Source organism: Ceratotherium simum, chromosome 24, assembly GCF_057802395.1.
Source record: "Ceratotherium simum simum isolate JZ-2026a chromosome 24, ASM5780239v1, whole genome shotgun sequence".
Classification (NCBI taxonomy): Eukaryota; Metazoa; Chordata; class Mammalia; order Perissodactyla; family Rhinocerotidae; genus Ceratotherium; species Ceratotherium simum.
In genome coordinates, this window is record NC_141923.1 from 2280241 (window position 1) to 2296450 (window position 16210).

At 60.7% G+C, this 16210-nt stretch overlaps 1 protein-coding gene across 2 annotated transcripts; it reads left to right on the top strand.

Moving 5' to 3' along the window:
* Window positions 1-1528: 1528 nt before the first annotated feature.
* Window positions 1529-15285, top strand: TMEM179 (transmembrane protein 179). 2 transcript variants are annotated; one of them, XM_004434308.3, is made up of 4 exons: window positions 1529-1932; window positions 9389-9526; window positions 11023-11101; window positions 12565-15285. In XM_004434308.3, the coding sequence occupies exons 1-4, from the start codon at window positions 1628-1630 to the stop codon at window positions 12742-12744; spliced, it is 702 nt and encodes a 233-aa protein (XP_004434365.1). In that variant the 5' UTR covers window positions 1529-1627; the 3' UTR covers window positions 12745-15285. The 2 variants fall into 2 exon arrangements, 1 of the variants encoding a protein (XP_004434365.1); XR_015556033.1 differs by lacking the exon at window positions 12565-15285 and having other exon boundaries at window positions 9389-9933.
* Window positions 15286-16210: the final 925 nt, after the last annotated feature.

The following is a 16210-nucleotide window of genomic DNA, read 5'->3' on the forward strand; positions in this document are numbered from 1 at the left end:
ATTTTTTCCATGTAAGACTGACAGAATTTTAAAACAACTGATATTCTCAGTTTTGGAGAGGGTGTCTGTGACATAGAGAGGAGGGTAAATTTGTACAACATTTTTGAGATCAGTATGGCAATTTCTGTCAACAGTTAAGATGTGCATACTCCATGATCCAGCAATTTCTCTTCTAAGAATTTCTCTTATAAGAAATACCTGCACAAGCATATATATACAAGGATGTCCACTCAACAGTATTTGAAATAGCAAAAACTGAAGACATTAACTATCCACCCAAAGAGTAATAGTTGTGCAAACTGTGGAATCATCATTATTATGGAGTGTTATGCAGTTATTAAGAAGAATAAAATAGATCTGTATGTGCAGGAAGGGAATAATGCTCATGACATATTGTTGAATAAAAGAATCAACCTGCAGAACAGTGTGTACAGTATGAAGATTTGTGTAAATTGTGTTTATGGTCTTAGCAAAATGTCTAGTCCAGGAAAGTAGATGCCAGACTGTTAAAAGTGGTCACCCTGGTAATGTAGCAGGGTGGGGGTGGGGGAATGAGAAGGAGACTGTATCTTTTTATTTTATACATTTCTATAATGCTTGACTTTAAAAATGAGCATATATTACTTTGGCAATAAAACAGAAAAATTTTTTAGTGCCTGAAACAAAAACGCTGACGTAATTTAAACCATTCAGCTGTTTCTTTTAGAAGGAGCAATACTAGGGCTTCCTCACTCTGGGAATTGGACTAAACGTGACTTAGTCTTAAAGGGAACTAGAAAAGGCATTAATTCTATTAATTAATGTGTCAGCAGATTCCATCTTAGCAAAGGATGTCTTAATGAGGTGCTTGGGGCATCCATTATTTATCTTACAAATATCACCTCGGGGCCCTACTTGTGTCAGGCAACATAACAGATGTGCCCGCTGAGGGTGCGGGGCTGGAGAAGCACAAATAGCTCACAGACCCACTCTCCCCTCCCCATCTCTCGTGGACGGCCTCTGCATAGTTCCACTGACCACAACTTCTCCACTCTCTGTCCCCTTCCCCCATATAACCCCCCAAATGAATAATTCCAGCCTGGACTGCAAATCTCACTCCTTCCCTCACTCTGGGCATCTTGGACACGTCCCTCCAGAACCTCATTCTCCTAGCCTTCTTTCCTTAACGCTAATGGGGAACTGGGGACATAACCAGCCTGTGTGAGGCCCACACAGGTAGCTCCTGGTACCTTAATGGCACAGAGTTAATGGTCTCGATAAGCCGACCTAGCAACATCCCCGTTCCCTCTCCCGGTTTCCATTCCGCATCTCCATCGGTGTACCCTTCCTCCAGCGTGGCCCGCACCCACCCAGTCTCCCGCTTTGTCCCCCGTGCCCGCCAGGAGCTGTCCTTGGTGCTGACCGGAGGCGCGGCCCGCGCTCGGCCCATGCGCACGCGTCCCGGGCGGGGCGCGCAGGACCCGCTGGCGCCGCCACTGCGCAGCCTCCCGCGCGGCCCCGGCCCGGCCTGCGTGCGGCGCCCGGAGTCTCCGGCGGCCTCCGCTCCCGGCCCGCGCCCTTCGCCCCGCGCCGCCCGCCTGGCCCCGCGGCCTCCTCTGGCAGCTTCCTCGGCCCGCCCGGCCCCGCTATGGCGCTGAACAATTTCCTCTTCGCCCAGTGCGTCTGCTACTTCCTGGCCTTCCTGTTCAGCTTCGTGGTGGTCGTGCCGCTGTCCGAGAACGGCCACGACTTCCGCGGCCGCTGCCTGCTCTTCACCGAGGGCATGTGGCTGAGCGCCAACCTGACGGTGCAGGAGCGCGAGCGCTTCACCGTGCAGGAGTGGGGCCCGCCGGCCGCCTGCCGCTTCAGCCTGCTCGCCAGCCTCCTCTCGCTGCTGCTCGCCGCCGCGCACGCCTGGCGCACGCTCTTCTTTCTCTGCAAGGGCCACGAGGGGTAAGTGAGGGTCTCGCGGCCGCCCTGCCCTGACAGACGCAGCCTTCACCCCGGGCACCGTGCCCCGTCTGTGCCCACAGCGCCCCCAAGCTCTCCTGCCCCAGGGAATGAGTCCCTCTATCTACCCGGCAGTTCTGAGGCCTGAAAATATCAACCCTGGGCCCTCACACGTCCACGCAAACTGCCCTTTGTCTACACGCAGAACCCAGGGACCATGACGATCACCCGTCCTCAGTACACGGCCAGTGCTTCCCTCCCCGAGTGCGCTTCCGGGCGTTCCACCCCCGCCCCTGGGGTGCAAATGTTGCACCGTCATCTCCGAGCAGACCTGGGCCTCCCTCACGGGCTCAGCTGGGCCCACACCCGTCAGCACCGCGGACAGCTCCCAACTCGGGCTCGGGCCTTCGCCCTGCTCTGAGCAGACTGGGAACGGACCAGGCCGGCCCGTGCCGACAAGGCGTACTGGGGATCCTGCCCTCATCCACATCGTCCTGGGAAGGGTGACGGAGGAGGAAAGCAGGAGGGAAGCCCCTGGAGGCCCAGGGCTTGCGCTCAGACCTTGCTGGGGGATGCGAGAGAGGGAGCAGCAGATGTGGGAGGGCCCTGCTTTGTCCTTACCAGCCTCCCTTCCTCCTGGCCTCCATTTTCCAGTTCCCCTTTCCTGCCCTGGCACTGTTCTGGGAGCGAGTGGGATGTGGTTCACAGGGTGGGGTCCTCAGCCGGTAGCCCCCCATGAGCCTCCACACTGTGGGGCTCTCCGTGGAACCCCCACGCTCCAGGCGATGGACTGCTCTGCCCCTAGCAGCCCAGGGCTCCGGCGGAGGTCCCGGGAGGCCACTCCCGCCCATCGCCTGCCCTCGCATCCAACCGGGAAATCCAGGCCCTCTCCCAAACTCTACCCCAACCCTCACCCCGTCCATCATTTGTTGGCAGTTTTTAATGGCTCTTCACTTCTTTTGGGGAGCTGGGAGCTAAGCCAGGGCTCTGAGGTGTGAGTGGGCAGAAGGAGGGCAGGCAGGGACTCCTGAGAGCCCTCGGCTTGGCTTTGGCACAGAAAGAGGGGCCAGAGAGAGGAAGAGGGGTGGCTGCAGGGTGACGAGGATAGGGCCGGCCAGGGCTGTGCAGGGGTGAGGACAGCTGGAGGAGGGGTCAAACCTCACCAACCATGTGTATGGGTCTCCCAGGGCTGCTGTGACGAGGGACCACAAGCTTGGGGCTTAAAACAATTTATTCTCCACAGTTCTGGAGGCCAGAGTCCAAAATCAAGGTGTCTGTCGGCAGGGTTAGTTCCCTCTGGAGGAAGAATCCTTTCTGGGCCTCTTCCTAGCTCCTGGTGGCCTCCTACAGCCCTCCACGTTCCTGGGCTAGGGGCTTTCCCACTCCGGTCTGTCTCCACCTCCACACGGGCTCTCCTCTCTGTCTCTTCCCCTCTTCTCATAACGACACTGGTCACTGGATTTAGGCCATCCCTAGAGCCAGGGTGACCTCATCCTGAGGTCTTTAGTTTAATGACACCTGCAAAGACCCTGTTTCCAAATAAGGTCACATTCATGGGTCTGGGAGTTAAGACTTGGACATATGTTTATAGGGGACACGATTCAACCCATGAAATGAACGTTCTGGATTTTGAGTCTGCAGGAAGCTGTGCATCAGCCTGGGGACCTCCAGGTGCTGTGGGGTGGAGCTCTGCCCACTGTGAGCCCAGGGCAGTCCCAGGCTGGTGTTCTGCATGTCCCCTCCTCCTTCCCTCATCCCACTCGTTGGCTGGTGTCCTGTCATCTGCACCCATGTGGCCAAGCCAGGTGTTACCCTGGTGTCCCCAGGGCCAGTAGGGGCAGGAGAAGTGTCTCTGAATACGAGATGGGTTCTGAGGAGGAGGAGGGGATGGTCAGCACGGTGGGGTAGGTGGAGGTCCCTTCAGTCTGGGAAGCTGAGGGCAGTGGGCACAGGCCATGTGGGGTCCACGGTTCAGCCGTCAGCTCATGCCCGTCATTCCAGCTTCTTGGGTGTCCCTACAAGACAATTGGCCTTGAGGTGTTCAGAGTCCAGCCGAGGAGGACACGAAAGCAGCTCTCTAGGTGGGGCCCAGCCTCTGTGGCTCTGAGTGATGTGAGATTTCAGAACTGGGAGAGACCGCCAGAGGCTGGGAGCAGGGGGAGCTAAGAGCCCCAGAACCTGCAAGAAAAGAATCCAGGTTGTGCAGGGTTTCACCCATTTCACACAAATTGGGCAGCAAACCTGGGGATTGCCGTAACAGCAGGTTCTGTCCCTTGTCATCTCGTACAAGGCGTCCGCCAGCTCTGTGAAACTGCCGTTGCCGTCCCCATTTTAAAGCCCGGAAGCTGAGGCCTGGCGAGTTTCCGTGCTCCTTCATTGTGCTCATCCTCTGAGGCCAGAGGGAGCTCGTGCTCCCATCCACGTGTCCTGGTTGGAGGAACATTTCGGGTCTCCTGCCCCTTTGCGTCAGTTCTAGGGACTCACCTGTCCTACCACCAGTGACCTCTGTCCAGGCTTCGGTCATGGGCAGGCAAGTCTGGGGCCAGCCTTCTCTTTTCTAGGGACATCTGTTGCATAATGTCCTTCTTGGCCATCAGGAATTATTGGCCAAGGCCACATGGTTGGGCAGCCTCCTGCCCCTACCTTGCCCACCACAATCCAGTTGGCAGCCAGTCAGCGGTGATGGTATCTGTCGAAGGGTCAACCCTTCATCTTAGTTCTGGTTGTAGGACAAGGTCACAGCTCGCATGGACATCCGGGCCACGGCTCTCCCTCAGAAGGGACCCTGGGCTGGATGGACACAAGGCAGGCGTGTGCCCTGTTCATCTCTGTCTGCTCAGGGCAGAGCACAGGGCATGGTGCACAGGAGTCTCCGCATTAGTGTTTGTTGAATGCAGGACAGACAGATGCTTGCATCCTGAGATCTGCTGCTTCACACCACTCACCCGGCCCTGATATCTTTGCAGGTTCAGATCTGGCCAAGGGGTCAGTCCTCCAGGCTAGCTGGATCAGCGAGTCCTGGATCCCCAGGAAGGTTGGGTCTGCCTCGTCCAGCTACAGGCAAGCTGGTCAACCTGGAGAAGCCAACTCCAACTCAGTTGTTGGTCAAGCTGTGTACATCAGGCGAGGAGGTGCTGGGTCAGCAGTGGGATTGAGGACAGCCAGGAGGCCGGGAGGGGCAGTTAGAGGGAGCTCGTGTGATTGATGCGGGCCCTCAGGGCCATCCACGGCTCCTGGACATCCAGCTCAGTGAGGACACCACTGCCCCCCTCAGACTCGGGTTTTCAGACGGCCCTGCCTGCTAAGGGTTAGTGTACACACTGATTTTCTTAAGACTAGAGTCCAACTTCAGAGACCACCCAGGACCCCGCCGAGACACCCTCCCGCCAGCACCGCCAGCACCGAGGGCAGAGCCCTGCCCTCTGGTCTGTGCGAGGTGAGCTCGTGGTCAGACACCGTCCATGGTGCCAGCTCCCTCCTCATGCAGGGGTGTCTCTGTGCAAAGTGGGGGCCCTGACAGCTTGTGCCCAGGAGTGTGAAGGGCTGAGGGGCCGTGGGGGCAGCTTTTTGGACAGGGGTCATTCTGGTTGCTGACTGGATGAATGAGCAGGTGAGTCAGAGGCACCTGTGGCTTCCTGGGGTCTTGCCATTTCAGGGCAGATGGACCAGCTGAGGCTGCGTCTCGGCCCTGGCGCCTGGGCGGCTTTGCCCGAGCGGGAGCCCTTTGAGCGTCCATGTGGCAGTAGTTGGTGATTGACGGCTGGGGAGTGCTGGGTTAAAACAACCCATCTGCCTGCTCACACGTGTCCCTCAGCCTGCAAATCGCTCCCAGGGCTTCCTGGGATAGCTGTCGCCATGGAGACGGCACATCCACACAGGCACCCTGAGAGGCCCTAGAAGGATGGAGTTAACCCTATGTATGCCGGGCTCCCGTCCCTGACTGCTGCCCTGGCCAGTCCTTGGGGATGGAGTGGGACGGGGTGGCATTGTGAACTCTGGGGGCCCGGGGCCGGTGAGGCTCTGGACACACCTAAATTCTTCGAAAATCTGTAGAGCTTGGGCAGGTTCCAAGGAAACTGACCAGAAATGGACAAGAGGAGTAGGAGGAGGCTTGGCCAGAAGTGACCCCAGTGTGGCGCCCTTCTCTATCTCGTGGAATGGGGACTCCATGCTTCGCTTGTGGGAGGAGACCCCAAAATCCTGCTCATTTAATAAGGATGCGGCTGGAGTGTCTGGGGTCTCCAGACAGTGGGAGGCTGTGTTGTAAACTGCCCTCAGAGGCGGGAGGGGCAGCTTTCTGGCAGGGTCGGCTGCATCAGGCTGTGCCGGGGTTCCCTGAGGGCGCTTCCGGCCACGCAGGGAACGAGAAGCCTGTGCCTCTCTAGAGCTCGGTACAGATGTGGGGCAAGATTTGACGCTGGGTGGTCAGCCTGGCTGTCTGCCCTCTGGCCATCTCTCCCCCTGGGAGGTCCGCTGGGGGCAGCAGCTGGCATGTCCGGGAACACCGGGCGCCTGCTGGACCTAGGAGGACGTTAGCAGGTGGAGGGCCCCTAGGGAACCGGCTGTCCCAGTGAGCTGGCATTTTGTGCCAAGGGTGAACTGCTGCTTTGCTCTGCCTGAAGAAGTTCGTCCCTGACCCCCTGGGACCACCATGTTCTCCTTGGCTGGAGCGGAGTGGCCATCCAACACAGAGACACGGGGGTGTAGGCTCTGGGTAACCTCCTGGTTCCCTCGGAACACCAGCTCCTGGGGAGGGGGCTCCCATGGGCTGGGCTTTCCCTGACCCCCGAGCCCTGCCCAGCCCCATGCTGCCCCACAGGGGCACAGCGGGCCCCCGAGCCACAGTGTCCAGGCACTGGAGCTGTGGCAGCTTCCCCAGCCCTGTGTCCTGCACCCCCACCTCCTGTGGCGACACATCCTCGGCACAGAGCTCCAGGCGCCCCCAGCGTGGGGCTCGGAGAGCAACGAGCCTGTTCCTGCCTGGGCGATGGGCTGAGGTCCATCCTGGGGAGGGAATCCGTGCCCATGAGCAACCCTGGCGGCTACTGCTCTCCATCCTTCACCTGCATAAGCTCCCTCAGTTTCCACAATAACCCAGTGAGGGGGGCCCTTACTACCCAATTTATGGAGGGAGAAATCGAGGCCCACAGAGTGACGTGCTGAAGGTCACACAACTGACAGAGGGGTGGGCCAGGTTCGACACCCAGCTCTGCCTGGTGACGACCTCGGTGGTGGGGTGGGCTGTAGTGTACCCCTCTTCATGGCTATAGCCTCCACCCCTTATTCGGAGCGCCCAGGGCCAGATGCATTTGGCAGTTCAGAGCTGTGTCCGTCAGGGTCGCAGCCGGAAACAGATAGCTCACCCAACTGAGGGTACCGAGGAGGGCGGGTGGCAGAGACTACTTGTGGGCCAGGTGTGGGGCCCTGCAATGGCCCTGTCACCACGCTCACTGGAGGGACCACCTGGAGAGGAGCGTGACCTTTGGTGGAGGGACATGGCCAGCCTGGGGCAGCCCCAGGAGGGACCTGGGGATGAGCACCCACCTCCTCTCCCACTCCCAACCATCCCCTGACAGGAAGCTATTGGCTGAATCCAGCCAGTAGCTTGGGGGGGTGGTGGGCGGTGGTCATTGCCGTTGTCCACGGGGGCCAGCCCCCTGGGCAGAGGACGGAGCGGGGACATGACCTGAAGAGCAGGAGGAAGACAGCAGCCCATGAATGACCTGCTGGACAGGGGTGCAGAGCACCCCACACACGATGAAACACCCACGGGGCACTGGCAGTGCTGAGAGGCGAGCACAGGGAGTTTCTGCAGTGACGTGACCTTGACCCTGGGTGGGGAGAGCACCATGGGACCCAGTCAGCTCAGGGGAGGTCGTGCTGCCAGGATGGGTCTCCAGAGGATCTGGGGAGACTCTGGGACTGTGCAGTGGGCGTGGGATGTGCTGGCCTGACGGTTCTCACCTCCGTCACCGTGGCCTCGACACCGGGTGCAGAGCCCCCCATGTGTACGTATGAGCGTACGTGTGCAAACATGCTGGCCAGCCGCCTTCCTGCCTTTTTGGTGTGATCGTTGGGGTCACAGCCCAATTTTGAGACCGTTTCTGTTGCCTCGCCCTCCTCTGAGGCTCTGGGGGTTCCAGCCCTGTGGGGTTGTCCTGCCATCCGCGCAGTGATGTGGCTGGGGAACGGGCCATTGACGACAGCCCTGTGGATCTTTCCCAGAGATGCAGATAGTTCAGCTGTTGTAAAGCAGCCGGGTGATGCGGGCTTTGAGTCGGGCACGGTGACCTCGGTGAATCGTCTGCCTGTCGGCTGAGGTGACTCCTGGGGCCAGGACCGCCCCCTTCTTATTCCGTGTCCTCAGGGCCCAGCACAGGGTGGGCGGCTGCTCAGAAGGTGCTTGCTGAGTGAATGAATAAATGAAGGAATGAATGAATGAGCGTGCATCCATCTCCACTCCGTAGTTACCGAGTCTGATGGCAGCAACTTTGATGTTCTCTTGGCTGATTCCGGCTGAGCCCTTGTTATTGAACGTTCGCCGGGAAGCCCGTTTGGTTGATCATTTTCCTCAGATCCGTGCTGACAGCACGGACGTTCACATCAAACCTGCTGCGGGTTAGAGGTGGGTGGGGCTGCTGTCCCGGTCTCCTCCGCCCCCTGAAGCCTCAGTGTCACCCAGGCTCAGCCAACCCGAGGCTTCCATGCAGGACCTTGAATCTCATGGGGCAATGCAGAGAAGGCGGGATGGTGGATGCTTGCAGGCAGGGTGGGAGAGTCAGCCAACCCCGTACCCCCATGTTGTTAGAGAGCAAACACTGACTCCCTCTGAAGGCACCCCGGTGAGGGCCATGCCCGTGTGGACGCTAGGGAGGCCCTACCCCAGTGGGGCCATGTGCCCCGGCCCTGAGCGAGCTCCATCCTCACAGCCCTGCCTCCTGCTTCCCATGACCCACCCTGCTCACAGCTTGGCTTTTAGGCTTCAACGGAGCAATCAGAGCAGGGTCACTCGGCAAGCCCCTAACAGAGGTCTGGGCCCGCTGCGTTGATGACCATGTGGGTAAATGGCCTTGGGTGGATCACTGTGTGGTGAATGACCTTGGAAGGGTGTCTTGCCTTTTGGCATGTGTGCTGGTTCCGATGCTTTGGAACCAAGCGGCCTTGGGTGCAAATCTTAGCCCCACCTCCTCTATAAGACGCGGTGACCATGGTTCCCACTCCTGGGTCTTTGGGAGGATGGGATGGGCAGCCCGGGGCTGGCATGTGGGACTGTGGGGTGAGGGACAGCTACGGGAGGGAAAAGCAGCCCCTGGTGGCCCCACTCAGCCCCATCCCCCAATCTGGGGCCCAGACCCCAGCTGGAAACCCGAGGGTCCGGGCCTGCCCCTCCTGGTTCTGCAGGAGGTGTAGAGGGACCCGGGGGTGCTGGCCTCCAGTGATCTCTCCGTCCTTCATGCAGCTCCTTCCTCTACGCCTTCCTGAACCTCCTGGTCAGCGCCTTCGTGGTCTTCCTCGTCTTCATCGCCAGCACCATCGTGAGCGTGGGCTTCACCATGTGGTGCGATGCCGTCACGGAGAAGGGCACCGTGCCCCACAGGTGCACCTGGACCCCGCCCGCCCCCGCTGCTCCCTGGTTGATGTCTCTGTGCATGAATCCTGTCCTGAGCCCACGGCTTTGCTCATCCCACCAGTGCCCCCCCTCCACCTGTGCACAGCCAGCCAGCTCCTTCCCTCACACCCGCCCCCTCCACGTCAATACCCCCTTCCCAGTTCAAGGAGCCCACAGCTTCACACAGGAGCGAGGCCCCCACGCCCTAGGGATGGATCCGGGGTGGGGGGTGGAGGCCCGTTAGGTCAGAGATCCCAGCTGCCCGGTCGTTGTCACATGGTTGGGTGAAAGGGCATCGCAGGGTGGGCTGCAGGTCCCGGAAGGCTAGATGTGGCCCCTCAGCCGAAGGTCCTGGAGATCCCACCCTGCGGAGGCAGAGGCCCAGGCCGGACATGGTAATCAGGGACTTTAGTCCAGGAGGGTTTGGGAGGTGGTGATGGTGAGGAACAGGAGCAGAAGCTTCGGGTAGGCAGGGGTCGGGGATGGAGGCCTTCCGGGCCCTGAGCAGGGGGCAGTGTCTGGCTTGGGGGTGGAGCATGGTGACCGCGTGACCCCTGGAGTGGGGCTGCCGGCTGCCTAGCCCTAAGGGACATCATCCAGTGCCCCAGGCAGGACCCTAGAAAGGCAGGGACCTAGGGTCACCTCTCCCAGAAGCTCCAGATTCTTTCTTTAAGCAACATTAGACCTGGAACCCCAATGTATAAAATGGATGAAAGGGCTGAAGTGGGGGGCACTTGCCTGCTTATCCTGCACCTTCCCCCTGGGGTCCCCGGGTGCCTCTGCAGCAGCCTGGGCACACCCCAGGGGGAAGTGTGAGCACCCTGGGTGGGTGGCTCCTTCTGGGTCCTCATCAGGGCAGCCCCCAGTGGTGGGTGGCGTCTCGCCCAAGCTGAGCTGAGCTCTGCTGCCCCCAGGCCACCTGCTTCCTCACCTCCGAGACCGTGGGCAGGCCCTTGGGTGTGGGCACCCACAGTTTCTTCCTCACAAACATGATTTCCTGTCCCCCAACCCCATCCTCCAGACCCCCAGGGCGTACCTGGGCTGCTGGGCTCCCTCTCCAGGCATCTGAGGCCAGGGCGGCCCCGCCTGCCCACTGACAGTTTGTGGACCTCATCTAGGGCTTTGCTAGTCAGTGGTGGCCTGTGCTGCCCCGCAGTGCCCCCGTGGCACATGAGCAGGGCCGCTGTGCAGCTCAGTCTGGGAACTGAGGAGCTGGAAGCAGCAGCCCGCACCCCTGCTCTAGAGCCCGTGACCTGCAGTGGGGGCCAGGGATAGAGTCTCCAGGAGAGCAGAGGCTGGCCCTGGTGTCCCCCGCCAGGTCCAGGATGGGGCTGAGTCTGCAGGTTCCCTGCTGCACAGTCGAATGTGGAGGTTCCCGTCTGCCACACCTGGGGACAGCCCCCTCACCATTTGGGTGATGCCCACTGCTTCCCATACTTAGTGGCCTGGCAGTCACCTTCCACCCCTGCGTCTTGCTGTTTTAGCTGCGAAGAGCTCCAGGACATCGATTTGGAGCTGAACGTGGACAACTCTGCCTTCTATGATCAGTTTGCGATTGCCCAGGTAGGCGGGGCTCCAGACGGGGAGGGAGGGAGGGAGGGAGATAGACACTGTTGGGGAGGGGGCCATTCACTGCTGAGCAGTCCCTGAGAGCACAGCCCATTCCAACCCCCCCATCGGGGAGGAAACCGTAGTTAAGGATGGAGCCAGGCAGAGGAGCAAGTGAGCACAGCTGAGTGAGTCTACGCTGGGGGAGCAGTTGGGAAGGCTTCTTGGAGGAGGGGATGGGAGGGCTGGAACTAGGAGACTGAGCAGGAATTTTGCAGGTGGATGTGGGGAGGGGCAGGGTGCAGGGTGTCCTAGGAGGAGGGAACAGCATGCACGATCTGCAGAAGCGAGGAGGCCCCGGGGAGTGAGTTTGTGGCTCCGAGCTGCGCCTTGCTGGACATGTACCTGGGCGTCATCCTGGTCTGCAGTGCCAGCCAAGGAGTCTGGACTCTGGTCCTGGCTCCGAGTGGGCGCCCTCAGATGAGTGCTGGAGGGCTCAGGGCTGTTCCCCAGCCAGGGGAAGCCAAGGTGTTGTCTGAGGAAGGGCGCGAGGGGATCTGGCCTGCGAATTTGGAGGAGTCCCCCAAAAGAGGGGACCCTCTTCCCCCCGCCCTGCCCTGTATAAGCTTTGTCCCCTGCCCTCCAGCAGACCATGGTGCAACTCTGGGGACCCCATTGCTGGAACACAGGCATGTCGGGATGTGTCGGTGGTCAGTAAGGGCCTGTCCCTCAGCATCTGCGTCGGTGCCTGGGGGGGCAACACTGATGAGGGGGCACCCCCTGAGAGGTGGCTGCTTCCAGCACCAGGCGGAGCTCGCCAGCACCCAGGTCCGCTCCTGGACCCCGGACTGGCCTCCCAAGGCCCCTGTTGGCCAGCGGCTGGTCTGAGGACTCTTAGTGTGGCGAGGAGCCCTTGGGGGGCGGGGGGTGCGCTGGACATCGGTGCGACTGAAGGTCCTCTGCTGAGATGGGCTAACACTGCCACAGACACCTTCACGCAAATTTGGTGGAAAACACTTCAGACCTAATTTGCGCCAATTAGATCAAGGAAGGTGGGAGCTGCGTCTGACGACAAATACCCTCAAATGGGCCCCCCTTACTGCGGCTCAGGCCTGGCTCGGATTAAATTGTTTCTCCTTCAACTGTTTAGAAACAGCAGAGAAAGGTCACTTTAGTCCAGAGGCTGGAGGAGGCCCCGTTACTGACGAGCTCTCCTTGGAGCTGAGTGGCCCCAGCTGCCCTGGCCACTGCCCTCCCGAGGGGACCCCAGCCTGCGGGGGTGTGGGCAGAGCTGCTGAAAGCGTTTGCTCAGCCTGGGGTTCGGAAGGGCCGCCGGATGCTGGGAAGTGATGACTGATGAGAAGGAAGCACCTCGTTCCTCTCCCAGCCGATCCCATCCTTTTCCTGGGTTGGGGATGCACCGGGCGGTGGACGCTGGGTCTGGCCAGCCCCGTGACTCTGCCCTCCTCCCTCTGCAGTTTGGCCTCTGGGCCTCGTGGCTGGCCTGGCTGGCCATCACCATCCTGGCCTTCCTGAAAGTGCACCACAACTACCGCCAGGAGGACCTGCTGGACAGCCTCGTCCACGAGAAGGAGCTGCTGCTGGCCGGGCCGGCCCGCCGCGCCTCCTTCCAAGAGGAGAAGAGTGCCGTCATCTAGGCCGGGGAGCCAGGCCCCCAGACGCCCCCCCGCCCCGGGCACACGGCCTGTCCTGGAGGAGCGGCCGGCGGCTCTGCCTGGGCCCCCACCCCGGCCCCACAGCCTTGCATGTCTCCCCTTGGTGCTGTGTGTAGTGAGTGACCGCTCACCCGAGCGCCCCTTCCCACCGTGAGTGTGCCACTGAGGGGGGTGAGGGGCCGGCGCCAAGAGACCTGGGGCTGCGAGGGCCTCCTCCAGGCTTCACGCAGCTGCGACATGCCTGTCCTGGTGGGACTGGCCTGGCGAGCCTTGTGGAAGGACTTCCACCCTCCCAGACCCCTCTGGTGGTCCACGCTCGGCCCCGGGGCCTTGGCCAGATGCCGTCTCCAGTCCAGCCAGCCCAGGTGTGATTCCATGCACGATTCCACGGTAGCAGCGCATGTCCCCGGAGTGACCCCACCAGCCACAATGACCATGCGCCACTCTCGTCACTCGCTCCTGAGTGGTGTGTGGGACAGGAGTCCCGAGACCTGGGAGCAGAGGGTCAAGTGCGGGAAGGAGCTCATGTGCGTCCCCCGCTTTCTGGCCAGGGGCCCCTCCAGGGCTGAGTCGCCCTCTTCTCCTGCTCCAGGGCCTCCAGGTGGCCAGACCCGGTCTCAGCATTGAAAGTGCAGGGACAATGGTGAGGCTTGGAGTCAGGTGGTGGCTGCGTGGGCATCCTGGGGAGCGGCCACGGTGCCTAGGGGGGAGCCTGCTCATTGGTCCCCTCTGTTCCCTGTCACAGGACTTGCCCGGGGGATCCCCGTGTGGCCTGGCTCGGAGCCCTTGGGGCCCCAGCATTTGTCTCACTGTGTGTGGGCTGGACCTGTGCTTGGCGCAGAGGCGGGGACATGGGCTTCTGGGGGCACCACCTTGCAGGGACGGGTGGATAGGGCCAGGGGCCACCGCAGGTGTCTGAGTGCACGTGGGGGTCTGAGTGTGTGTGTGATATTAGTGTGCATGTCATATAATGTGCATGCATGCATATGAGTGTGTGAATGTGTGTGTGGGTCTGCGTGGGAAGGTGTGTGAGCGTGTGTGAATGTGTGTAAATGTAAGTGTGTGAGTGCAAGTGAGAATGAGAATATGAGTGCACACATGCACAAGTGTGTGAGTGTGAGCGTGCGAGTGTGTGCACGGGAAGGTGCGGGCGGAGATCAGAGCTGCGAGGACATGTGCATTAAGGGCAGCTCCTCTGACCTCATCCACATGGCGGGGGCTCACCCAGAGGGGCTGCCTTCCAGTCTTATGGAGTCCGCTCACCAAGGCCCCCAGAGGGCACCACCCACCCCCAGGGGCAGGTGGAGGAGCTGCGGGGAACCGCGAGCTCAGTGACGAGGAACCAGGGTGGGGGCTGCCTGGCTGTGGACCCCCCTTGAGGGGCTCCCTTGCTTCCGCACCTACACACACTGCTCTGTTCCTGTCCAGGAGTGGGGCACCCAAGATGGAGCAGACCCCACCATCCCCAGAGGCTCATTAAGCATGTTAGTTTCCTAGGCTGGCCTGGTGCCTCAGTTTCCTCCCGCTGCTGCCCACCCCCTGCCTTGGGAAAGGAAAGCCCCTGCTTCCCACGTCTCCATGTGGCTCTCACCGCCAGCGGCTGGTTTGGTCTCCCAAATGGGGGTCCACGGGGCCTCCAGGGGCCATGGATCGGGGCCTGGGTTGAGGTGCTGGGTGGGGCGGGTAGCCTGGGCCCAGGAAATGAGGCCAGCAGGTCCCTTGTAAGAGTGCTGCTCAGCTGGCGCCTGTCTGGGAGAGAGGTCAGGGCCGGGGGGCTGAGGCTTCTGGCATCTCAGAGGTGCTCTGCCTGGCTGAGAGCACCAGGCAGAGCAGCTGGGGCTTCTGGGGAGGTATTCTGACAGAACCTAAGGTCCCTAAGTGGATGTGGTCTGGCCCCGGCCCCGCATGCCAACCGTAATCCTCCAGCCATGGGACCCTTCCAGCCCCTGAGAGCTCCTCGCCTGTTCCCAGTGGAAGGTGGAGCGGCTCTGCCTCGTCCCCCATTCGGGCAGCAGCCGTCTGGGCCCTGGAAGGAGGAGCAGGGGCAGTACGTGGCTTCTGGATCCTGAGGGTCCACCAAAGGTTTGGATCTGCCCTCGGCAGCTACCGCTTGTGGATTGCCCCGAGCTGGCGGGGGCAGCCCCTTGGTCAGACCAGCAGAGACCTGCGTCCACTTGCCTCTGGGGTCACCTGCAGAGCGGGCTGTCGCTGACCACAGACCTGCCTCAGGCCGGCTGCACGCAGCACCCCCAGACGTCATGTCCCGGGAGCTCCCTGGAAAGGGACAGTGGGGCCCCGGGAGGGGGTACCAGACAGGAGCTGCGTGCCCTTGCAGTGGGCAGGGGAGGGCCCCCCGTGGGGCGGGACAGGCAGGAAGGCAGACGTGGCCCTGGGGCCCCTGAGGTGGGTCCACTCCGGCTCGCTCCCACGATGCCTTGCTTCTCCAGCTGCTGTTTGATGACCCACATTCCTGTTCTAATTCTACTTCTGGCTAAACTGAAAGTAAAGATTCTTAAACTCAAATGTATCTATTTCTCAAAGTCAAGATAAAACCCAAAATGCCCGCACCTCTAATGTGGACGACGCGGACGCGGGCGCGATTCTCTCTGCCTGCCCTCCTCCGTCTTCAGCTCATCTCGCCTTCATTGTTTTATCCGCTGTTAATTTAAGATTTAAAAAGCTGCATTTGGTGTGTTCCTGGAGCCTCAGGAACTTACTGGGAATCCGGAGTTGGCCTTCCCGCGTGGCTGTGCCTTCACATCTGCGCATTTTCCGGTGGGTTCGATTCTCGCCGCCTCCCATCGAGGCATCCCCAGGGGTGAGGGTGGATTTCAAATTTCGGATCTCTCAGGGTTATGGTGGCATCTTGAGGAATATTTCCCCCAAAGCAACAGGGGTCTTAGTCTTGTGGACCCTCCAGCGCTGAGCCTGTCTCTGCAGTGAATAGCCCTGGGCTGAGAGTAGTGGGCCGTGACGGTGGGGTGGGAATGGGGGGCTGCCTCATGCCTCACTGCAGGCCCAGGGGGAGGCCACCCACTTCCTGGCATCCTCTAGATGGGACCAGGGCTGGAGGGGGCTGAGCCTGAGGCCTGTGCCTGCCCCGTGGGCTCGGGCAGGTGACTTGACCTCTCCAAGCCTCGGTTTCCCCGTCTGGAATATGGGGAATAACCTACCCTCTTCAGGGGGTGGGTGAGATGAGATGGCTCTGGGGGGGCTGGACAAGGGTGTGTGGGGGGGTGGTAATCGTGATGCTGGAGGGGCCCCGAGGCCTGGGGCCTGGAGCCCTCACATGGTCCCCACAGGCCCACTGCTCCTGGAAATGGTCCCTTCTCTGCTGGGCCCCCTGCTCTGGGCTTCCCAAATTCTGAAGCGAGAAGGGACTCTGAGGCCCAGAGTGGCGCTCCCCCAGTGCCCCACCTCTGCTTTAGCCACTAAAGTGAATTCCACA

What these genes read in the sequence shown, in the direction of transcription:
- TMEM179 (XM_004434308.3), top strand. Translation starts at nt 1,628, where the DNA reads ATGGCGCTGAACAATTTCCTCTTCGCCCAGTGCGTCTGCTACTTCCTG. An exon ending in CTCTGCAAGGGCCACGAGGG is followed by an intron (nt 1,933 to 9,388) that starts GTAAGTGAGGGT and finishes TCCTTCATGCAG; the next exon opens with CTCCTTCCTCTACGCCTTCC. An exon ending in AAGGGCACCGTGCCCCACAG is followed by an intron (nt 9,527 to 11,022) that starts GTGCACCTGGAC and finishes TTGCTGTTTTAG; the next exon opens with CTGCGAAGAGCTCCAGGACA.